This window comes from Glandiceps talaboti, chromosome 1, assembly GCF_964340395.1.
Source record: "Glandiceps talaboti chromosome 1, keGlaTala1.1, whole genome shotgun sequence".
NCBI lineage: Eukaryota > Metazoa > Hemichordata > Enteropneusta > Spengelidae > Glandiceps > Glandiceps talaboti.
Genome location: NC_135549.1, coordinates 29,622,332 through 29,648,657, shown reverse-complemented (window position 1 = coordinate 29,648,657; position 26,326 = coordinate 29,622,332). Strand labels below are relative to the sequence as shown.

General features: G+C 36.8%; 2 protein-coding genes across 2 annotated transcripts in view; one reads left to right on the top strand and one right to left on the bottom strand.

Moving 5' to 3' along the window:
- Nucleotides 1-262: 262 nt before the first annotated feature.
- LOC144437831 (kelch domain-containing protein 10-like) lies at nt 263-11,408 on the bottom strand. The gene is made up of 8 exons (XM_078126863.1): nt 11,325-11,408; nt 10,024-10,166; nt 8,214-8,301; nt 7,866-8,020; nt 6,384-6,641; nt 5,665-5,779; nt 4,071-4,210; nt 263-3,307 (listed from the first exon to the last, which is right to left on the bottom strand). Exons 1-8 carry the CDS (start codon nt 11,389-11,391, stop codon nt 3,092-3,094), a joined length of 1,182 nt encoding a protein of 393 aa, XP_077982989.1. The 5' UTR covers nt 11,392-11,408; the 3' UTR covers nt 263-3,091.
- Nucleotides 11,409-11,478: 70 nt separating this feature from the next.
- The window catches only part of LOC144435580 (zinc finger C3HC-type protein 1-like), a 20,836-nt gene continuing 5,988 nt past the window's right edge, over nt 11,479-26,326 (top strand). Inside the window, exons 1-8 of the mRNA XM_078124169.1 lie at nt 11,479-11,632; nt 13,105-13,220; nt 14,965-15,114; nt 16,031-16,114; nt 16,921-17,048; nt 19,576-19,730; nt 20,888-21,074; nt 24,637-24,852. Coding sequence (XP_077980295.1) covers nt 11,529-11,632; nt 13,105-13,220; nt 14,965-15,114; nt 16,031-16,114; nt 16,921-17,048; nt 19,576-19,730; nt 20,888-21,074; nt 24,637-24,852 — 1,140 coding nt within the window. The 5' untranslated portion in view covers nt 11,479-11,528. The remainder of the gene's footprint in view (nt 11,633-13,104; nt 13,221-14,964; nt 15,115-16,030; nt 16,115-16,920; nt 17,049-19,575; nt 19,731-20,887; nt 21,075-24,636; nt 24,853-26,326) is intronic.

Genomic DNA, 26,326 nt, shown 5'->3' with positions numbered 1-26,326 from the left:
ACACAACACAAACACAATAGGTATATGCTTGTGTCTGTCTGCCTGTCTGTCTGTATATATAATACATACGCATGTATGTACCGGTATGTATGTATGTATGTATGTATGTATGTATGTATGTATGTATGTATGTATGTATGTATGTATGTATGTATGTATGTGTATGTATGTATGTATGTATGTATGTATGTATGTATGTACGTACGTACGTACGTACGTACGTACGTACGTACGTACTTATGTACGTATATAATTATGTGTGTGTGTGTGTGTGTGTGTAGTTGACCTCGATTTGATCTATTTCATGATTAACCTTATTGCACTGACACTGAAAATATTAAAGACAATCAAATCTAGTTACACTAGACATAGTCATAACAAAAAAATATATTCTTAATGCCATATTGATCACACTTTACCCCATCAGATTTTACATATAGACCATTTGACTAAGTGTTTTTGATTTTGCATGGAAAAGTCTAGTTGCCTAGATTGGAAATGTATTCCTATTAAAATGTTGAACAATACTTAATAGTGCTTGAATGCACAAAGCATAGAAGAAAAAAAAACATAAGAAGAAAGGAAAAACTTGTACTCTGCTTGCAAACACTTTGACTAACATACTGTATTATATTCACTACTCATTGACTCATCATTGCACAGTGACGCTCTTTCTCAGTACCATACTATCTTACTATACACTCTATATGTCGGTATATTACATGCATGCAGTAAGAGTGAGCATGTCTTGTGTCTAGTAGCAAAAATGTATCGCTGGGAATGTTGAACTTGTGTTGATCTAGGTAAAGCTCAGGTAACAATGAATTAGCCAAGACTAGACTACATGACCCATAATACTGGCTTGACACTTTTGTAAGTTGCATGTCTGCTTTCTTAATTCGCAATGTTCAACCACAGCAGTACAGAAAATCTATTTTTTAAAAATAAACACTGTAACCTCTTCAGAGCAAAATTGTTTAGTTTAAAGACATGGAAAACAAGTTTATGATGATGTGCTCTTTGAAATGGGGGCAGGTATGCTATTGGAAAAAATAAGTTTATGGATATGAAAGGGTATTTGTTGTAACAGAATGTTCACTATAACAGAGTTCATTATAAAGACGTCACAGTGTATAGAATGTACTAGAAGACTATAACTGGTAGGAAGAAAAGTTCATTACTTGTATGTACACAATCTAAGCTTTTATTGTGCCATGATGCCTGTGATCTGCTTTATAGTAAGTATGAAGATAAAACTAAAACAAGACTGGCTCAATGTACTTGGAGAAAATAAAGTTATAATTTTTTGAAAAAGTTAAAATTGAGTGTTTAATTAATTTGTAAGGTTTGTTTGGTAAATGAAATACACACTAATTCATCATTTTTTCTCATGTCCTGGTCATTTTTATGGCTCTCAAAACAGTGAAGGAGTATTGCCCTGTGAAGAAATACATAGCATGGATGGAACCATAAATGAAAAATAAAGTTACTTTTATCTTGTAGTATTGTCTCATAAACTGTAGTTTTCTACTGAAGCGGCCTACCTAAGACAAAGTACTTGTGGTGTGCGGGAGTTTTGAGATATAGCTATCTGTGCTTCCATTATCATGTGTGTGTGTGTGTGTTTGTTAGACTAGTTCATTTTTATGTGCCGAGTTCATTTGTTGTCCACATTTTTGTACCTTGAACCGACCATAATCAGTTGAAGGATGAAACGTATAATCTCTCGGCATATATTTGACTTTTCACAATTGACGACATGGATGTGGTTTATTAATGTGATTGTTATCAGGTATAGACCATAGACAAAAAAGAGGAGATACTAAAATGTACAGATTACACACATTAAATATTGAGAGTAAACAATTGTCAACTATTCTATGCAAGTATTGTATTTTTATACCAGGATCATATCCATGGTGTTTAGTCATCAAAAAATGTATCACAGATTATATCTGACCTACCGATAGTCTTCCCTTTTGTTGTAAAATAATCATATTTCTTTTACTGTAATTTTCTTCATTGCATTGCATTGTCACAATTTGACAGTAGCTCCTATAATTGTTAGTATCACCACAGACAAGTAACTTGTCTGTGGTATCACAGGGTCTCTTAGTCTGTTAAGGTACGCCAATGATGAGGCACCCTCAAACATTAGTTAACCCCTCTCTGGAGAGAGGAGGCCAGTGAGTGTGACGTGGAGTGACATGCTCCTATATCTTCTCAAATTAGTCTCTTGTACCTTTCAATACTACCAGTATCTTCAGGGTCCCCTACATCATGTCAACTGCTGTAAAGTGTAATCACCATGTCCAGTAACAAGCTAAAAAAAATTGTTTTTTGCACGAATGATTACTATGATCTGAATAAGACATTCTTCTTTTTTCCTGTCTTGCTGAATGTTCCTTGCTTTGAGTACCTATCCGTATCAGTATCAGTATTTTGTGCATGAATAGATAAATATTTGAGAGACACTCTTCTTTTTTCCGTCTTATTGAACGTTCCTTGCTTTTAAGTTCTTCATGTTTCACAATAATTGTTCTGCTCTCAAAAGACTGGTGGAGTAATTTTGTCATGAACTATATGTGTACTTCATTTGTCACATGTCTTGTCATGTGACCTAGTTGGAAACTTGGTTACACCAACAAAAATAACTTGATGCTTTGTATACGCATACTTCAAATAATACTGTCTATTTGAGGCCATGAGCTTGTGATGTGTATATCTTGGTTTATCAAATGGTCTTTGAAATCTCAATCTTTAAAATCTAACATCTCTAGATTTGAATCCACATCTGACTCTCTTCATAAGAGTCACACATACATTAGATTAAGCACAGGTTACGTTTTATGTCTTTGAATTATTTGATGCAGAAATGGCACTATTAACGTTTCTCTTAATCTTGTCGCTTGTACCATTTAATACAACCAGTACAAGTGTCCCCCTGCATTATCTGTCAACTGCTGTGAAGTCAAATCACAATTTTAATCTTGTCATGTTAAACTGTACTCTTGTACTTAAACTGGAGGCGACAACTATTCCCACAATGAGACCACAATATTTGAGTTGAGGTGTCATTACTAGGGTAACTCTACGCAGCTTTCACTCTGGCTACCAAACTTCTGGGAATACCAATTTTTATGAGTCTTTCCTCGGAAAGGTTATCAATGTTGGGTATCAACGATGTAACATTAGCCCAACACAGTTCAAATAAACTTGGTACATCCACCCACACTCGGAAGATTTCTCCTGTTCTCTTGCTATCATCCAGGTTTACAACTCCACCAAAGTAAAACATACATCCACTCTGTCAAAGCAAAAATAGAGAGAACAACAATTATAATAATGTTGCATGGTGTTTATGCAGCACTTTCAATGCTTTTAATAATTATTACAACTAGTATATGGATCAATAGTGCCGCAATGACCCTTTATACATATACTTCCACAACTCCCTGGAAAGCATTCAAGCCATATCCATTGAAGCTTGTGTAAGTACATATGGTTAAAACATTCACATAGCAACCTCCACCTACCAGCTCCCCACCTATACAGCTGGGTTGACAGGGGGGGAAACAACTGTCGTTCAAAATCTTGCCTTCAGAAACTCAAACTGCCAACTTACAGATTCCAGACCAGCCAATTGAAGCATTAGATACTTGTTTAATACACCACTGCATTTGAAATTACCACCAACAACTGTGCTTTATCTAAATTGTAATTGGCTACCTACCCTCCCAATTTAAGTCAAGTGTGGGAGTGATTACATCATAGATTTACATACATGTATATGATCCATTTAGATATAGCAGATATCAAAAGTAATATTATTTCAATCCTTGAAAATCAATTCATAACAGATGTTTCTAGCTATGGTTCATCCTCTGTGTAAAAGGCTGCACTGCACTGTATCAGCACTGGAATAATTACTAGTATAAGATTTAGCAGAGCTAGTGGTGGTAATTTCACTTCAAAACAGATTTCTGTGTTTCCAAGAGTAAAAGTCTTGGCTTGGTGTAGAGGGCTTCTACAGATAGTAACACCAGTGGGCTATATCACATAGGACTTACAGGTGTTATTGCTGCTGCATGAAAGAATGATGGTACAGGCATGGTGGCTGGTATCTTTGTCCACTGTAGGTTTGGTAAATGTAATTTCCACAAATCATCAAAAATTTTAGAGTTATTGTGACCTCCACAGATATAAACATCTGAAAATAAAAGACAAAATATGTATAATATGTTATTTGCTGTGAGAGGTCATTTTTCCAGTAATAATGGTGAGCTGTTACACTGGAAAAATGACCTCGAGTAGCAAGATGTGGAACAGTATCTGGCAAATAATGTACCTATATGTCATCTGCAACTATGAAGACAAATTTGAACGTCTAAAAATGATGTTTTATTTCAAAATAAAATCACTTTCGCGGTATACTGTCGAGCGTAGTATCACGCATATCACTCACAGTCAGATTCAAACTAATAACCTTCAACTGAAAAATGAGTACGTCCTTATTTGCATACTGTATTGCATTAAGTGTATAGTAATGTTCGTGATATGCTTTGTTGTTCTAGTTAAGCAAACACTGCACACTCTGTCTGTGGTGGGAAGATATCCTTTATAAATTCATGAATTCATGTTTACAATCATGTGGTGACCGTGTGTTTGCTGTCACAGGACTTTTGCCATTCTGTAGTGGAATTTTTGACGATTTCCCTGTGACAAGAAATGTACAGTTCAAAAACTTGTTACATTGTATACAACTATGATATTTTGTGCGGTTGACAATAAGTTTGGTAATCAAAATGCTGGTTGTTATAGCTGGATTTCTAGTTGTCTGATAGGTTTGTTTACAAGGGGATGTGCAGTGATCATGTGCTACAACAAGCAAAAATATGACTGTTGGTGAAAAATACGCCTCCATATCTGCAGGGCTCTCGACCAACCTGAATGCGAGATTGGTGACAGGTGACATACAATCAGACTTCCAGTGTTATACATTGTACCATGATGTAAAATCAAATGTTGAAATCTATAGTATCCACGAAAAAGACCACTTACATGTAGGACAGTACAATATAGTTACTTTGGAACAGTACATTGGAAATGAATGTGACATTTCAATTTTTGATTAAAACGCATCGTAAAGGAAGCCATCTACATCAGACAGAGAGGACCCATCATGAACAGGGACCAAGGATACCAACTACCATCACTTTATGGACTTATTATTCCACCAGTCCATAAACAGACATCAACACTGAATAATTAAATCATTGTGTGATCAAGGTCCATAGTAGACGGATCAAAACGTCACATTCATTTCCAATTTATTCCAAAGTAACTATATTGTACTGTCCTACTGAGTCTTGGAACCATGAACAATATATTCTCCCCGTACATGTATAGACAAAAACTAGTCAATATTCATTCACTCATTTGATCCATTTTTGTTCTCAACTACTACAAGAGACATATAATCCAGCCCTATATATATGAGTATAATTATACATGTATGTTTTCAGTTTTCATTCCATCTCAAAGACAACAATCATATATGAATATAACATACAATGGTTCTGCCCAATGACTCTCCTAATATTTTTCTACATGTACTAGAAAAAAAGAGAGTATTATGTAGGAGTGATTTACGGTGATAAATACCTTGCTTTTTTTGCACACATGAATGGTATATTCTAGTTCCAGGGTAGCCCTCCATTGGATCTGGCTGTGTATCTAACCTTTCCCACTGTTGTCTAGCAAAATTATACGCACAAATCTGAAAGGATACAAGATTTAATGAAAGAAAGACTGTAGTAATGAGTAATGTAATGCCTGCAAATGTTAGCACCTTGTACATGTACATGTAGGGTTGAAATTATGTATTTTCTTAAAATCTACTCAAGACTCCAAGGTATTTGACCGAGGATCCAATATCTCAATATGTAGTAGAAGAGATGAAAATCTGTGCAACCATTACTCGCTTTTTTTTCTCCATTTAGAACTGAAGTTCCCAAACCTTGGCAAAACACCGATCTCATATACCTCATATTGCTTACATTCAGTAATATTCAACTCATACCATGCTGGTAATATCGTTTACAATTTGATAACATTGATTTACCTAATGAATAATAATAGTCAAGAATATTAATGACCGGCCAGCAATTTTTTGAGGCTGGGGAGAACAATACTACATGTATGTTATGATAAGTGTTCTCAATTTTGAAACACTAAATATCTTTGAACTACCACAACCCATATTGTTCTGTGTTGTTCAGCTTGTTGTTGGAAGATAATTTTTTTAAGCTTTTCTGAATAATATTAAACATAATGTTTGACCTTTCACCTCAACATTCTGACACATAAAAGATTCTTATTACCTCTTGCAAATTTGGTAAATTATAAACTTCCACCCAGCTGTAACCAAGGACATAGAGTCTTGAATCATCACAAGCCACACCGTGCCTGTACATACCACGTGGGTGATTGTCATTACTATGCTCGTCATTTGATAGTGCCTTCCATTGACAGGTTTCTAGGTTCAATTTATACAATTCAGCATCAAAGTGGAAGTCTTCATCTGTGATTTTCCGACAGCCACCAAAGACATACAGATTCTCACTGTGTAGGACCATTGCCTAGAATAATATAATGCAACCATTATACAAGAAAAATTTTGTATTCAATAACCCTGTTTAGATAGCTATGACACCTACTGCAGGTTTGAATCAGGACTGTTTCGTGTCTATGCAAATATGGACACATCCTTAAACTGTATTATTTATAGGGATTTGCCTGAAACCTTCCAGCTACCATCTTGACTTGTGACACCTGAAAGTTTTCTAAAAACCCTCCAGACTTAGAAAAACCTACAGTAAGTTTCCTGAAATATTTCTAAACTGAGACGTCTGTAAGTGTGTGTGACCATAATTTGGGTATTTTGTACATTTGTAGACAAGTTTAGAGTATTTTGTAAGCTTATAATTTCTGGCAATAAACTTATTACCATTATTATTAGTTATTATAATAGCATTAACCACTCTACAGGCAAACACGAATCTGTTCTACCTGAGGTAGGGGATAGGAATGCATGAGGTAGTGTGCCTATGAGTAAATGGGGTTTGTGACTTACTGCACGTCATGGTATAATTTATTCATTTTTGATGACCAATTTCTATCAATCTTGATTGATGTTCTTTCTTCAGCCAACATCAACATGAGGAAAATACTGTTATTTTCCTAACTGCTAAATTCTGCACTGGTTCCATATATAGTGAAAATGAAATCCAATTTACTGGCAGAAGATTTCATGACTTATGAAGCACTCAGAATTGTTGTATGAAAAGAGAGAATAGTCTATGAGATGCAACATCTGTGCCATGCTATCAGCTATCACTCATGTCTGTACTACTCTGTCTGTTAGATCAAACGATTTCGGCTATTCATTGAAATTAGTGATTAGAAGTTCAAACTGAGGTCATTATGTAGATTAAAATCAAACTGACAGAATAGTTTCTGCTTCTAACGACAAGAACGATTGTTGTTATGATGATACTTTTCAATTGTTTGTACTTGAGAAAATATCAGACTATGGCCAGGAACTTACGTTTACTATTGACGTAACATTAGGTGGTTGGTCTCATAAATCAGCACTGACATCATGGTCATTTTGAGAACTTTTACAGCATAACAGTATTTGATTGGCTGCAATCAAATCTGGTTGCATTGTGGAGGATATTGAGCAGTTTAGTACAGTCATGGTTTAGAAGCCCGATAGGACTGAACAACATGATGTATGGTATGTTATTCTTATAGTCTAATGACAGTACATTAAAAGTCAAAACGGTACATTTTAATCTTACCTGTCCATATTTGGCGGGTGGTTTTTGTCCTTCACATGGTAACTTTTCCCATGTCTTGTGAACAATATCAAACATATAAATGTCATTATTTGACCTGTCACCCCATGGAAAACTTGTACCACCAAACAGTAACAGTTTATTGCCTCGTATCACCACTGTAAATGAAGATCGAATTACATTATTAGTAATCATAGAAACCTTTCGAAAATTATTCCCAGTGTATGGTAATGTATGCAAGTTTTACTAGATTTCCCCCTCTGTTACCAAGTTACCGAACCTTCATAAAAACACTGACTGATTATTCTGTCAATTTCATAGTTTTTTCTAATTTGCAAATAATTGACTTACTTGACATGGAGGCAGTTTCTATGGGAATATAACCTGCTGACTTTGTTTCTAGGGTCCAAATACCAGTACTAAAGTTGTAACTCCATAACTGAAAATGAACACAAACAAATACGTGTTAGTTTTCATAATGTGTAAGCGCTGTAATGAAACTGTCCTGTAAGACAGACTACTACACTGTAAGATACGGTAGATGTAAATTTATGCATGTTGTTAGGTCAGGTTTATATTATCCTACTAATACCATGTATGTACATGTAGATGAGTAGATTGTGCAATAATAGATATTTTACTGGTAAACAAATTTAGCATGTCCAATTTTAACACCTGTGATTCAGTGTTATCTTATCAGTGGCACCACACACACACACACACACACATTCATATACGTGATACACATGGATACAATACAGCAGAAATTATTAATAGCCTTCAGTTTCAATGATCAACCTTATAAACGCCATATTCAAACATAAACAAAATCTTAGATAAGTTACAACTGTATAATTAGTGTAAATAACAAGTACATGTAGATGGGCGCTACCAGATCTATACTATAAACTTGAGCTGCTACTGGGTCATTTACATTTCACTCTTACTGTTCATGTTATCAGTCTGGTTGAGCCCATTTATTCAGTTTATTAACCCTAATTGAACATATGTTGTATGTTTAATACTTATCAAAGTTTTTGTTGATGTTTCTTGGTTGAATGATGCTCTTATCAAAAGTGTTAAATCACGGAAATTGGCAATTATGATATCAGCTGTATGTACAGGGAACCCAATGCATGCAATGTAAATACTGAAAAAATTACTAAACAAATGTCACATGAGTAATAGTTCATACTAAACAACATGGAAGTCAAAGGTCATACTTTTGTTACAGTACTTCTATAACTATCTGTTGACATGGAGCTCTATGCAACATCTATGCTCAATTAACCAACCATTTTGTTTAAAGTATATAGTTACATGTACAGTATGTTTTATATTTGCTATGTCAGTTTAGTCTAGTTCCTATAGTGTCATTATGATTTACACCTCCACTCAGAGTATAGTTAAAGTCATTACTCTAGAAGTCCTGATATGCATGAGATACAATTTAAAATTCATCCACAGCCACCCTCTGTTAATCAGTCACAGAATTCTAACCAATCACACAGTCCCTCATGAAGTTAGTGTTTATTGGGGCAGTTATGTAATGACCAAATGTAGAATATTTGTTTGATAAGGATGCTACTTACACATTGTTTACATCATTCTAACAGTTGGGGTTCACCGTTTGGATGAACAACTTTTTGTGCTGATTGAGGGACTTTGACCAGACGTGGTTTACCAGTAGTAGGGACTGTGCTGGCATCCACACTATTGACACATTTTTATCAGTGTTGGGGAATCTTGTAGAGTTGAGTTTTGATGCTATATTTATTTACTTTTAATATAATAAAATAAAAGAGTAAGTAAAGTATAAAAGTTTTATACTTTACTTACTATTTTATTTTATTATACTATATTGGTGACCTGCTCTGTCAAAGCTAATCCATTCAAAGGCACTTTACAGGACACTAAAATGAGTTCTTATCAAAATGCTCTCATAAAAAGATGAGTCTTAATGTCTCTCCTGAACTTGTCCAGAGTTGGTAATTGAAGCAGAGCAACCGAAAGACTGTTCCATAATTGCGGGGCAGCACGGAATGAGCTAATCAGAGTGTTTATGCAAACTGCATAGTTGATTTTAGTTGAGGACCCACACTTTTGTTACTTGTACATGTATTTGAGTTATGTGTGCATTATCTTTTAAAGTAGTGCCTACCTCTTTAAAGAGTTCATTCTGTAGTTCAAATAATTGTCCTTGATATCTTAATTCATAAACTGGGTTATATCCACCGAAGACATAGAAATTAGAGTTGTTGGCTGCACCACAGTGTCCACTCCTCGGATAGGGTGCCCTTTTACCTAGAAAACAAAACAAAACATTCTGATTGTTACCTACAAAGTATGTAAACAGGTTATCATTGCATTTAGCACATGGTAACATCAGTATCTTTTTTACTAAACTAGAAATGTTGAGAATTCGAGAAAGACTGCAACTTATATTCATGTCATTTCACAATTTCACTAATTTCCATAGTCCCTTTTATGATTCATTAAGGACTTGGCAGCATTAATGTTTGTGTGTATGCATACATGTATTATCATAGTACACATATTTGCAACCATGGAGTGACATCTTGTTCAGAGAGTTCTTACAGTGTACATGTAGCTGTGATCTGGCGTGGGTTGACAATGTATTTCATCACCCCAAGACTTGCTGTTTGGCTTGACAATATCATTTAGTATGTTGAGTCAGATAGCCAAGTCTCTCAGGGCTTGGGATTATCCTTAGTCCAATGTGACTACAGTGAAAATGAACTCAGCTGTCTCCATTCTGTACAAATTTCTTGGCTACAATCCTTGTAAAACATAATGTTGCTTTTAGCAAGATGGTAGAATGAATTTTCAAAACTATATCTGAAAGGCGATAGAGGGACTGTGGTGTGGGGGACGGGGAAAGGGGGGGGGGGTTAAACATGTTGCCATATTGTAAATATGCTGAGTACAGGTTGTGAGGAATCTGTTCCTGTGGGGTGAATGTCAACTGAATTTTGTTTGGTATTAAATATTCAGACTACCATTCACAAGTGAAATGTGGCTTGCTGGTCAAATATAATACATATATTCGCAAAAAAATTGGCCTTTGGACAATAAATCAGACTACAGCGGGCGCACTACACATGTATGTACGGGCAGATTTCTAGAAAGTTCTTGGGAATTATTCTGTAAGGATAGTGACAAATTATATCTCCAGGTCAACGTTGGTATATATATCGACAGCAAAACTATTCCAACAGTAAAGGGAACATGTTAAAACATTGTGGTTGGTGAAATAATCAAGGCACTACCACTACCACAGTGCATATCCATGATTGATTATTTATGCACGTCAGTCAGCCCTCTCAAGATTGCGCATGCAAAATGTTCGTCGGAAAATGCAAAAAATCACGAGAAAGGATTATTTTACAAGCATCCTGAAATTTAATCGTTATTCAGTTTCAATAAAACATATAACCATACCTGTTTGTTTGTTGGGTTTTGGTTGCAAATGCTTGAGTTTTCCGAACTCCAACACGGAAGCAGCCATGTTTTATTGTATGCGCTTGCGCTGTTACTCAGAAATGTATAAAGTAATATGATTGGATAAAATCCAAACCCGGAAAGCTATAAACCAATCAACGATGTTGTTACGCTAAGTGATGTGTTGTGATTCAGGTCAATACAATGGCGGAAAAATCAAGCGTGTTGGCGACTCCGAAGAGAATCAAAGCATTACTGTCATCGTTTCTCCATAAAGAGGAGACACAAAAGGATGGAGAAACAGATAGGTAAAATGGCTACCATACTAGGATTGAGAAATTCTCGACTTTGTCTTCTTCGTGCTGGAAGTTCAGAACATCCACTCTGACTATCATATTATTACATGATGTGTACAGTGTAGTAAATGTCGACGTTTAGAAACCAAATGTCATCGATATCGTGAATGTAGCAAAGATATTTAGTTAGAGTTAGAAACATATCTCGTTGATGAATTAGAAAATACATAATTTGACGTCTTCCTAAAAAAAAAAAAGGAAGATGGGTACGTGATAATAGTATAATAGTTTTTTAATACCAAACCTATTTATGAATTCGGAGGGGAAAAGTAAACAAAAACAAAACAAGTTGATTGTAATATTTGTGTCAGCTATCAGAGTATTTTTTTCATTTTTAAAGGAAAATTCCAGTCAGGCTTATTTCTACCTCGTATAACATTATATTGATTACTGCTACCAACTTACATTATGATTGTGTGACAAAATATCACCTTGGTAATCTACTAAACATTAAAGGCCGAGTCTAGTACCACCCCAGTGTCAGCAGCCAGTCCTCACTGGAGAGACTACTGCCACCGTGGTGGCACTAGTCATTCCTCACTGAAACGGCTAGTGCCACCACCCACGATACCCCGGGCCACAATATCTCTCGTCGCTGAACATTTCCCAACAAATAAATCACACAGAACTCTTCAAATGCTTCTATTTTATCTTAAAACACCAAATGGAAGGTTATTATTTAATTTCTCGCGCAGCGCACAACCAGTCTCTGTAGTGGTGGTGTCACAAGTGTTAGCGTATGCATAACATCGGTGCTTGCCCGGCCGAATGGCTGCCGTTACGGTGACTTTTTGAGCGATTGTGCGCTGCACGAGAAATGAAATAATTAGTTTGCATTTGGTATTATAAGGTAGAATGGAAGCATTCGAGGAGTTCTGTGTGATTTATTTGTTGGGAAATGTTCAGCAATGAGAAATATTGCTGGTGGTGGCACTAGCCGTTCCAGTGAGGATCGGCTACTGCCACCGCGGTGGTACTAGACACTCCGAACATTAAAACCTTGTAGAGAAGACGAGCTCTACTCATGAAGGTAGTGTTTCTACCGCCATGCTATGATGCAGTTGACGTGTGTTCAGCGATCATTGCAAGCCTGCAAGGGTTTATGGGAAAACCACTGGTGATAACATCATAAATACCTTAATCTCTTTATTTTGATATTTTGTATTTGTCAAGAAAAGAGAGAGAAACATAAAATTTAAGAGTCACCCTAACGTGAATGTGTTTGTTGTATACATGTAGATGGTTACAAATTATAACAAGTGATGAAGTGTAGGAGCTGAGACAGGGGGATTGATATGTAGAAATTTACAGGGTGTAATGACATGAAAATGTACAGATCATGTCATCAATCAGAAGGCATTACTGACAACCACTGTGTATTTTAAGATGACTGTCATCAATTTTTACCATTTTGTTATATTCAGAAACCAGGAGGAGACAGTTCAGGAAACATCCAGATCATTTCAACCCAGAAATAGAGAAGCTTATTTTGCCAGAGTAGAAACTTTCTCAATATCCTTTATTATAATGTTTCATGCATGTTTTTGCTAACCTAAGGTTTGGGAGCCTCTGTAACAGAAGAGGGAAATGTGTTCAATTTTTATAGACATCTCTTTGAGTTTGTTGGACCACCATACCATACCTTGGGAACTCAGGTGTGTATAGTTTGTACCAGTAGTACCTACTATCATCTCACTGTGTCCTTTACAAAAACACTGGTAGGGAACTGGCACTACTTTGCCTACTTTAATATGACCCTTAAAAACAAATTGGGAACCCAGCAAACACTGGTAGAATTTTATACTAGAAAAACAGGAGAACTCACGTAGGTTTATCTACCCTACACTCGTAGGTTGAGTCATACATGTAGGTTGATTTCAAATAATTGAATAGGCCTTTCCAAAATGGTGGTGCTCTACTTCCCATCTGTGTGTACCTTGGGGGTATACATGGTATACGTTACTCGGTTTAAGCACTGCTGCTTTCCTCGATGGCAACAATATGAAAAACATCCTTGATTTACACTTCTATGTAGAATACCAAGAGACAAAGCAGTATAATGAGGTGATGATACCACCAATATGAGCGAGAGCGCTGTATTCTAAATTTCCTGTTTGCAGTCTGGAATGGCCTATTTAAGTTTGAAATTTAGTTCCCACAAAAGAGATAAACATACAAATAACAAATGAACAGTAACATCCTTTTTTGGAAAATTATTTCAAGTTGTGGGTGAGAAATAGTTGTGAGAAAATTAATCGAGCCTAGCTACTCGATATCAAGTGTCAATTGCATATCAAACTATAATGACTGAAGTTGTTCAAATTAAATAAATCAACTTACAAAATCAGAAACTTCTAAAGAGAAAAAAGCCCCCAAACCCCCCAAAAACACCACCAGATATTTATATTACTAATAACACTAATAAACACACTATAGTGATAGGATCATTCCTCAACAATTTAGGTTTGAGAAACAGTTCTCTGGCTGAGTTCGAAAGTTGTTCTTGAAAAAAAAGTTTAAAATGATCCTACACATATTTTAATTCTCATTGCTCCCCTGATAAGACAGTACTTTCCCAAACACAAACTGATTAAAATGTGATGTAGGAATCAGCTTGATTTCTTTCACATACATGTACCGTTAGGCCAAAAAAAATGAATTGTTTCTGGTCAGAACAGTTTGTCTAAAATGGTGCGACGATGCAATTTTTTTGTTTTTATTCTCAACAAAAACGTCACTCAGTCTACTATTTATGGCAGTTACTGTTCCTTTTATTTAGTACTTTAGAGCAAGTGTGTATATTGGGCAGATGTCATTTGCTTTCATGATTCATGGCTCTGCAGTTGTCTTCATTGAAGTACAGTGTGCATCCCCACGAATCTTCAGATAGCATGGGCTGGACAACACACTAACAAAAAGACCTACGAGAGGGTATTTAAGTGATGCATGCTTTGACCAGAAGCAATCATTTTTTTTTGGCCTTATATCCTTTATGCATGTATGTCGTCATTTGTTGAGAAGCATTGAAGATGCAATTTCAACATGTACCTGCCCATCAGATTTTAATCAGATTGCCCAAGACCATCAGATTCAAACTCTGATCAGAATTTTAACCAATTGTGAATATACCAGATGGGAAAAACAAGTTCACAAAATCAGTTTTTTTACCTCAAAAACTCATCCGTATTGTCAAAGTATTTTTTTTGTAGATGAACATAGATGATAATTTGTTTGTATTGTATTTGACACTTTACATGTGTACATTTCCTTGACCAAGGTATAAGCATTTACATGGTTTGCCAAGCCTGTAGAAATATCTCCTCTGAGATGTGCTCAGTATGGCTGGCAAAACCTAGAGACTGATGTATTGAAGTGTGTGAGTTGTAAAGAGATTGTTTGTGCAACACTGCCAAATGCCTGGGAATCTGAATTATGTGAGTACATATACAATGTTGTTTGTTTGTAAAACATACACTGATTACCCAATGCCTGGGAATCTGAATTGTGTGAGTAGTTATTGACTTGAGTAGCAGTGTGTCCAGATAAGATTGTAAGATACTAGTACATCATGTCACCCAGCCCGCATTGGCTGTGCGGTTAAAGTGAAAGGGATTGGCCAATACATGAGGGGTCCCATCATGACATACCTTAAGTTACAGAATACATTGTGCCCTCTAAGCAATTCTGTGACCCTGCTTCATGTCCAATCTCTACAACCAACACAATAAATATACCAACACCAAATTTGAAAGATGCGTGATTCAGTGTTAGTAATTATTTTTGCAACTCAAGTACACAGAAGGTATGGTCCACAAGTTGTTGTTTTCCTATAATATTAGCCCCATCTAGATGTAGGATGTCCCACATCAGTCAGTCACTAGTCCTACATGTACCAGAGGTAGACAAGGTTTATGTCTATTCATAGGAAGGTATATGTAATGGTGTAGATGTCAACAAAATGAGTCCGTACAGTACATAGGACACTAGTGGCTTCCAGGAAACATGTTGGAGGTGTCCTAAGTTAGGACAGTTTCAGGACATGCCTATCTACACAGTCCACAAACCTTCCTGAATCCTAAGGATTTGTCATACCTTCTATAGATGGGGCTATTCATATACAATTCACTATATCATTGATTTCAGTGATTTCTTTTATTTAACAGTAACTACAATTGTACATGTACTTCTTTCAGTGACTTGTAATAATATACATCGTAGACATTCAATAAAACTTGCAACTTTGGTACGTATTCTAGAAATTGTTTATCACAAATATTTGCATGATGTACATGTGTAGTTGGGCCTGACCATCAAAGTATTGATTATCTCCCATGATCTCATCATGTGTAGATGCCAAGAGGTTTGAAGACTTAAAAGCTGCTTTGAGTAAAGCCCATTCTAATATATGTGCTTGGTCAGACAGTCCTAGTCCAGGTTTGTATATATTATACATACATGTACTCCTCTTTGGTCCATTCTTCTTGTGTTTCTCATAGTGATTCTCTTGGACAAAACTTTCAAATGTCATCATAGTACATGTAATAGCACATTGCTAAGTTACCTTCTAAAAGGCACTGAATGATCAATTTGACATTTCTCTGAAATCACAAGTAATTGTAGTTGATGTAAAATCATGAAACTGCTCTCCAGAACCCATAGTGAGAGTGGTGTTTGTTGTGTACATTTTGAATGGATACTGCTGCAAGTAATGTGATTCACTTTCATTGCACAATCATGTACTTTGAATCAATGATGCTGTGAAGAGCAATTTTTTCATGAAATTTTCACTTGTTTACTTTAACATGTCTTAAAGTTGTTGCTCAAATAAAACACCCACTTCTCCCATGGATAGACATGTATGCAAGATTTACTCAAATTAGTTAATAGGATGGATTTGTTACAGATTGAATGTGTGACATGTTATGTTCACCTCTTTACAAATAAGAATGATAGCTACAGTGTACTTTCTTTAAAATGTTTCAATTTCTTCTAACACTACAGTTGGCTGTGTGTTTGTACATGTATACATTTGTACAGGTGTATGAAAGTGTTGGTATGTGTCTATACATGTGTGAATGGGAGTGTGTGTGCGTGTGTGTGTGTGTGTGTGCGTGTGTGCGTGCGTGCGTGCGTGCGTGTGTGTGTGTGTGTGCGTGCGTGCGTGTGTGCGTGCGTGTGTGTGTGTGTGTTGGAGTAAATGTAAACTGTCAGTGATTCATGTCAATATTTTTTAATTTCAGATTTCTTTTTATCAATACCATTATTGAGTCAATCCGAAGCACAAAAAGATTTTAAAACAAGATCTTTAGCATTAGCACAGCTTAAACATAAACTTCCCAAGCTGGAAACATGCAGTATTGAAAGTAAAGTAAGTATTCTTTCAAACAAAGTGTTGAAATAATTTGATATTTTGCAGGTTAAAGAGATTCATTCCATACATGACATGTATCTCTGCTTGAATATCAGACGATATGAAGCTGTGATATGTTAAAGCGGATTGAATATCAGGTGATATGTTAAAGTGGATTGAACATCTGTTGACTTGAAGCTACATCGCAAAGGTCCTATCAATTTGAATCGCATACATGTGCAGAATTGTTTTAACAATATAGGCTACAGACAATCAGAGTGAACCTTTCAAAAAGTTCCATGTTATGCCTACTACCCGGTACCTGTATTGATACAACCCTTTCAACAGTTGTCTAGAAATGCTGCCAATCGATCAGAACATCGTGTTATCAGTAGTGGACATTGAAAACTGACTTTGAAGGTGCCAAAAAGTCTTCTCACACCAAACCACAGACAACAACAATTGACATATATTGACACTAAATAACATCAGGTGCCTCTGATTTAGGTTCACGCCACAGCCAGTATTATACAGTATACATGTATATCAATAATCAATGATAATTCCACGTAGTGATACCACAACACCTGTCCATCTCTGTTTGATAAATTTCTCAGAGTTTTTGTTACCTGAAGCAGAATTTTACCACCCAGGCATATCAAAGCATAACACTCGTTTGATTTCCTGTACTTCTGCACACGCTACGAATTGCTACAATTGTATACACATACATATAGGTCACATGTTGTTGAGAATAAATTTGGCGGGTCTGAACAATTTTCGACAGGAGAGGGTGAGATGAGCTACAAAATTTGTTTAACTGTAAATTGTGTACATTTCCTAACTGTACAACTGACGGAAATCAATTGCCATACAGACAAATTACAAGAGCAAAATTACCTAATAAGTACTATATATACTCAATTTGAAATGTTTTGCCATCATTATACATGGCTTCTTTTTACATCCTTGTCCAACATTGTAAAAAAAAAATCAAAAAAATTAGCCTACCTACCCAATGTAATGGGTTAGGTTGCCCGTTGAACAGCTTTTTAATTTTTTCTGGCCTTACAAGTTACAGGTACTAAGAGTTGGCAGAGTGACTGTACTTAGAATATTGAAATGAAAATAGAGACAACCCATGACGAGTACAAAGTACAGTTGGACTGACAGTTTGTTTTATTGAGAGATTCTGAAATGAAAATAACAAGTTTGGCCATAGATCCTATGATTTGACATAGATAAATTCACCTTTAGAAGTCTGTTAATGGCCTGAAGGGATAACTATTCAGTATAGTAACACAGTACAATTGTGTAGTTCAGGAATGCACTTGACTGGAAGTGGGAACTTACAAAACATGTGAACTCAAACAATGATGTTTTTCACAACATTGAACGATATTTACATATAGTGGTATATACAGTGTATACAAGCATACTGGAACTCTTCTGGTGTTGATATGCAAATGAAGTGATTTGCACATGAAAGCAATAATGAGTACACCTGAATGCACACTGAACTTGAAAAGTTTGTATTGACTGATAATAACAATAGGTTATCCATTGTTTGGATTAACTAGGTCAATGTCTTTTGTATGAGTCCAGGGGGGATGGTTTCACAGTTGTTTTGAAAAAGTGTTCTCTCTGAACAATGTAGAACCAAAAAGGGCATCATAAATGGTTTGTGTAATCTCTAGTATGCATCTTCTTGATAAAATACATTTCTATTTTGTTTCAATCCAGTGACCGTGAAAGTTTATTTTCTTCTTTTTTCCACTCTCTGGAATAATCTCCCACTCAACATCTGTCAGTCACTTACCTTATCTGCTTTTAAATCCAATGTAAAAACTTTACTTTTTAAAACTGCTTTTTAACTGATATTTGTATTGTATGAATTGCTTACAGCGTCTTTGATCACATTTTTTGTGGATACTGACGCTTTATAAATAAATTATTATTATTATTATTATTTATTCTTTAACACAAACCTAAGGAGTATACTGAACTTTTTAGTAAAATGAAAAAAGTAGTAAATACCCACTCCATTCTCAAATATGTGCAACAGTAAGCCCAATTTGAATAAACTTAATATTGTATATCAAAATTTGATCTATGGTGCTTTGTTCAAAATCAACATGTCAACTTTGAACTACAGTATTACAAAAACCAACAATCAGTCTGCCCTCTAATGATAGCCAAATTTTGTTGTTGTGGGTCAGAATGATAAAAAGTGTCATTTTTTGCGAGTCACCACACAGTAAGAGATAGGGCACAGTCCCGAGTGACTGTGAATAGGGGAACATCAAATTTTGGTGCATCACTAGAAATTGTGTGCGTCAGTGGCGCATCAAATTGGCTGGTAACAGTCCAACTTGATGTAGGGGACTGCTGAAATTATTTCAATTTAATGTCGAATTTACTTAATTTGTTTTTTTTAATTTGAGTAGAGCATTAGTAGAATGTATTGATGCAATGTTCAGATAAAGACCCCTACAGAGAACCCATTTACTGTTTAACATTCTATGGGTTGAAACTTTGTACACAGATTACTACAGAGACAATTGAAGGTGTTATCCAGATGTTACTAAAACTTCTAGAAGATGACAGTGACAGTGATGTAACAAACCAGCAGGAACACAATGAAGACACCAGCGTGCACACTGTGGCTTGTTTATTGGCTCTCTGTGGTTGGTTTACCAGGTAAGGTTACATACAGCAGCTTTAACATTTACATGGTGTACAACCAACCTACCAACCAACCAATCAATGGTAAGGTTACAGCAGCTTTTTACATTTACATGGTGTACAACCAACCAATGGTAAGGTTACAGCAGCTTTTACAATTACATGGTGTACAACCAATCAGTGGTAAGGTTACAGCAGCTTTTACATTTACATGGTGTACAACCAATCAATGGTAAGGTTACAGCAGCTTTTACATTTACAAGGTGTACAACCAACCAACCAACCAACCAATCAATGGTAAGGTTATGGTAACATTTGCATTATTTTGTAGATGTTTAGCCTATAGCTGCTTTCAAAACTGTTTTTCTCAACTTGTAGTTTTCCATGTACAAACAAATACCCCCTTATAGAGAGAGAGAGGGGTGATTAAAGTTACATGATAATGTAGAACCAATCAAAGATAACGTTAGCACACCCTGGCCCATTACATGAACATGCTGCAGAACTAATCAATATTGAGGGTATGGCAGACATTAATTTGAATGATGTAGAACCTGTCGGTAGACCTTGTACAGGCCAGATTGCTTATTATTGATGTAGCAGACCTTGCCAGAGGATGCTATAGGCATGACATATGTCTGTCTGTCCTTCAGTCTCTATATTATGTATATACTCCTATATCTGACACCCACAACTCAATTCAACCAAACCTGGCACAAATTTCAAGCACCTATAAGGGATGTGTATGTAACTTTATGTTGCAACCATGGTCAGAATAATGTTTGTCTGTTATTTAGTTCTTCAGAGCCACCCACTACCTTGTAACTTTTATTTTGTGTCTGTTACTTAGTTCTTCAGAGCCACCCACTACCTTGTAACTTTGAGTTTGTGTCTGTTACTCAGTTCTTCAGTCATCCACTACCATGTAACTTTGAGTTTGTGTCTGTCTGTTACTCAGTTCTTCAGAGCCACTCACTACCTTGTAACTTTGAGTTTGTGTCTGTTACTTAGTTCTTCAGAGCCACCCACTACCTTGTAACTTTGAGTTTGTGTCTGTTACTCAGTTCTTCAGTCATCCACTACCATGTAACTTTGAGTTTGTGTCTGTCTGTTACTCAGTTCTTCAGAGCCACTCACTACCTTGTAACTTTGAGTTTATGTCTGTTACTCAGTTCTTCAGAGTCATCCAGTTTTCCAATCCTGTCATGCCAGTATTGTCGACGTCAGGTAGGAGTTTGGAATTTTAATCAGTTGCAAAGTAAGTCTAGTATTGAAGATGACAGTGGAGTAGTAGTGGACAGCAGTGTACAGACTAAGACAGATGAAAAGACAGAGCCCATGACCAAGAAAAGGAAACTTGTAAGTTTTCAACTATGGTGATTTCAATTTTATATGTGTGATTCCCATCAGTTTATATCTTACCTATCTGTATCTATTTTTGAAGTGATTTCTTCAAAAATTCACATTCAGTTGTCATTTACTAGTAAACTATCTATCAACTTTCATCAAAGCCATACACAATAAACAAAATTAATCTCCAGTTAACAGCATTTGGCTGTTTTGCTTGATTAAATGGTTTGCTTTAGTCATGAAACAATCCCCCCCCCCCCCCACTTCAAAAAAGAGAGTAATTTTGTGTAACTGCAGCCCTTTCTAATTAGAATGTTAATTAATCACAGAAGTAAAGGCAATAGAAAGTTACTTGGTAAAGTATGCTTCACTACCAAGACATGCATCAGTTGTTTATTGATGTGATATCAAAATAACAAATTCAAGAATTGAAGTTGAAGAATCATCCCTATCTCTGTTGTGGGATAAGTCAGACAGGATTATTTTGGACGTGGTAAACACTAGTCTGGTCGAGCTAGTCAAGTAACACACTGAAATTATTGGAAATAATCCTGTATAAACTGCGAACCATGCCTCCTAGAAATATAGTTAGAAATAAAGTGCTACCCATCACTTCAGAATTACGGTTCTTCTTTGAATGTTGAACTTTGAAATTAATAGATACAATATAATACAATGCAATGCAATACAATACAACTTTATTGATCCTTATCTGGAAATTTCAGTGTCTGCCATAAAAACAATTTAAACGAGTAAATAACAACAATCAAAACAAGTATATAAAAGCAAGACTTTCACAATCACAATACGTACATAATCAGAGTAAAAGAATGACAACAACTCGAAAAGTGTGGGCTTTAAAAAAGTGGCCACAGCTAAATATGTGAGCATGCATTTAGAGCTAAAGTCGAGGCCTGTCTGTTAATTGTGTAATTTAATTGCTAGTGGGATGAATGATGCTTATAGCATGTTGTTCTGGTACATGGGATGGGCTAACAGTTCTTATTATATACATAGACCCTCATATTCCCAGGGTGTGACGTCAAAGTATAGTAATATGAAATCGATACATTTCACATTACTATACTTTGACATAAAACTATAGTAATATGGTCGGAACTACTTTGAATTGTTTGTAAACATTGTCAACCTGTACAGTTGCGATGTTGTTGTTGTTGTTGTTTGAAAATATGGTTTCCTTGCTATTCATGGTTTGCCGAACATCGACCATCATCATCAGTGTAAACAGTGAACAAATACACCTCTTTTGGACACATCGCCTTTCGTACTAGCCACTAACGTACATAGACATGCTAACATCAACATCTTAAAAACTTCCAGTTGTGATAGTGGCGCAACGCAGTGAAATCGTTGTCCGTTAAAGTCAACTATTGATAGAATTTTTGAACATCTTTTGACAATGTATTTTTGAAAATTTCACAATGTTTTCAACATTATAACTTGCCAGTGTTGATGTTTTTAGTGTATAACTCTGAGCAGAGTTCTATGCATAACCGGTGTAGTATTAGTAGGCATCCGTTCGTTAGTCAGTCTCTCGATATGTCTCATTTTTTCTGATGAAAGTGTCGATATTTTATCAAAGAATTAATCACTGCTCTTGACAAACGTCCCGTCGTTGGCAAAATGTGCTCTACCTGAAAGTCTGTGGTGTAATTTTACTGATCTCAGTAGTAGCGATGACAGCTGTAGCAATGGCATCTACATTCTGAAAACTGAATGAACAGCTGAGCGCTGTAGCCCCATCATTTCGTGAAATTGATGTGAGTTCAGTGTAAGTTTCGGAATATTTTAGTTTAAAATTGTCGTCACAATAGAAAAAAATAGTGGGTCTATGTATATGATAAATAAATAATCTCCCGGTATTTCTCATTCGTGCTACGTCATCTCGGACTCATGATTCCCCTATGTCTGTATCCCTCTGAGCCGATACAGCCGACATGAGGGGAATCATTCGTCCTTGATGACGTAGCACTCATTCGGAATACCGGGAGATTATATATAATTATTATTGTAGGTAAACAGTTAAAATACGCTTAAATTAAAAGTACAAATATGTCTGGAGGGGGCATTAATCAGGATTCTAGGACAACTGCCCCCCGGACAACTGCCCCCCGGACAATTGCCCCCGGACAATTGCCCTCGAAGGACAACTGCCCCCCGGACAATTGCCCCCGAAGGACAACTGCCCCCCGGACAATTGCCCCCCGGACAACTGCCCCCCGGACTACTGCCCCCGAACGGAAAAAAAACTAGTATTACAGATGTACGGGTTTGTCATTCATTAAAAAGTCACCGTCGGCAACTTACCGCCGCAATTTGCGTACATTAAACTCACTACATTCACATGTTTTACTCTATTGTTATCTGTGATAATTGTTACGTCATTCATAAATGTCGGCATGATGATTTAACTTACCGCCGCAACTTGCGTACATTATACTCACTACATACACATGTTTTACTCTATTGTTATCTGTGATAATTGTTACGTCATTCATAAATGTCGACATGATGATTTAACTTACCGCCGCAACTTGCGTACATTAAACTCACTACATTCACATGTTTTACTCTATTGTTATCTGTGATAATTGTTACGTCATTCATAAATGTCGACATGATGATTTAACTTACCGCCGCAACTTGCGTACATTATACTCACTACATACACATGTTTTACTCTATTGTTATCTGTGATAATTGTTACGTCATTCATAAATGTCGACATGATGATTTAACTTACCGCCGCAATTTGCGTACATTATACTCACTACATTCACATGTTTTACTCTATTGTTATCTGTGATAATTGTTACGTCATTCATAAATGTCGGCATGATGATTTAACTTACCGCCGCAATTTGCATTGCGTATGTGCCTGAAGATGAAGTGATTGATACGTTTGAGACATTAGCTCAGAATATGCCAGATGATGCTGAGCAGGTAGTTGATTATTTTGAAAGTAACTACATTAGAAAAGTAACTACATTGGAAGACCAAGACGCAACGGGCGACGACCCCCACGTTTCCCAATTACAATGTGGAACATGAATAGACGAGTCAACGACGAGTTACCAAGAACCAACAACAATATAGAGGGATGGCACCGCAGAATGCAAGCCAACGTTGCTTCTCATCACCCAAATATATGGCGATTTCTCAATATTCTGAAACGTGAGCAGGCACTTAACAACGTCGTCATCAACCAAATGATTGCCGGTGAATCAGCGCAACCACAACGTAAGTTGCCGACGGTGACTTTTTAATGAATGACAAACCCGTACATCTGTATAATACTAGTTTTTTTTTTCGTTCGGGGGCAGTAGTCTGGGGGGGCAGTTGTCCTTCGGGGGCAGTTGTCCGGGGGGCAATTGTCCGGGGGCAGTTGTCCTTCGGGGGCAATTGTCCGGGGGGCAGTTGTCCTTCGGGGGCAATTGTCAGGGGGCAATTGTCCGGGGGGCAGTTGTCCTGTTACCATTAATCAGAATTATTCCATAGTTAGTACAACATCGTTTTTCAAGGTTTTCTCTCTAAAATATACCTTACACAGGATATACCAAAAGATGCCTTTAATCCGATAACAGAGCATAGATCATGGTGTCCATGGGTGATATCGTACTCAGCTGTCTTGAAACCAACACAGACGTCAGAGTCTCCAGTGGTAGATACTGCAGCAATGGCGGGATGGAAAGCACTGCTGGGGTTCCTAGCTCCTAGTACAAGTCCTAATAAAGAGTCTATGCAGAGACTTACAGATAAACAACAGGTAGGTAGTTATCATGTCAATCTCATTAAAATCTGATGTTGTGAAAGCAGCTAGATGTCTTTATTTCCCTCTATTTCCATCATTTTGTGTCATTTGTCGTATTCCGGGTGATTGCCACCTTCCTACATCTGACCCTGTGTAATAGAACATCTCGTTTGAATCTCAGGATTTTGAGTAGCCAATCAGGATGAACGTTACGTTGGCAGCTGCACACACTGGAGAAATTACAAAAACAACAACAAACAAACATATGCACGGAGGATTGTATGAGCATATACAAATACCTTAAAAGATTTCTAAGTCAAATTTGTACTGAGAATTGCTCACAGGAGTTGTTTCTACATTCATTTCACACACACACATACACACACACACACACACACACACACACAATTCTTACATATTTTCTTCAGGTTTGGGACTATGTTACAGGGCTGGGCTGTTTTGCACACTCACTGTTATGTCACCGTGGTCTTGCCAAGTCCTTCCTAGTCAGTCACAGTCCATCCTGGCGTCAGCTAAGCATGGCAGCTCATAGCACCTGTGGGTTCCATGTGAAGCATTGTTCCCGACTACTCAAGTCATTAAACAGGAATACCCCCCCCCCCCCCCCCCCCCCCAATTCACACTCATTTTGTGAGTGAAACATGGTTAAGTGATACAACCCAGGCTAACCATCGAGTCTGTAGAACACTCACTTTGGGCTTGTCACACAAAATCCTCAATGTCCTTGGGGATTTGAACTGGTGACATCTCAGCTGCTAGTACGTCCTTATCTTTAAACACTACATCACAGGGAGCCAATGTCCACCCATGATATTTACAAACTAAGCCACTTTTGACATAATCTTGTGATTGGTTTCAATGCTTTCATGAAAAAAACGAACTATGGGTATCTTGAAAGTATGTAGTCCCAGGTTGTGTGATTAGTCCCCGCCAGACGAAGTCCGGACAGGGACTAATGGATTGGGTTCCGTCTGTCCGTGCGTCCGTCCGTGCATCCGTCCATCCTTCCGCAGCCGTTTCTTGGAGATGCCTGGACCGATTTTTTTTCAAACTTGGTACAGGGGCAACATACAATGGCATACATATGCACGTCAATTTGTTTTGTGATACGATCAAATATGGCCGCCTAGCAGCCATTTTATTTGCGAATTTTCCCTGTCCAAAGCCATAACTCAGACATGCGTGAACAGATCTCATTCAAAGTTGCTATTAGGACAGTGTTTAATGACATACATGTGCATATTCATTGTTGTCGTGATACGATCCAATATGGCTGCCTGGCAGCCATTTTATTTGCAAATTTTCCATGTCCAAAGCCATAACTCGGACATACTTGAACAGATCTCATTCAAAGTTGGCATTAGCACAGTGTTCTGTGACATACATGTGCATATCAATTTTCGTTGTGATACAATCCAATATGGCTGCCTGGCAGCCATGTTGTTGGCGCAGTTTTCATGTCCAAAGC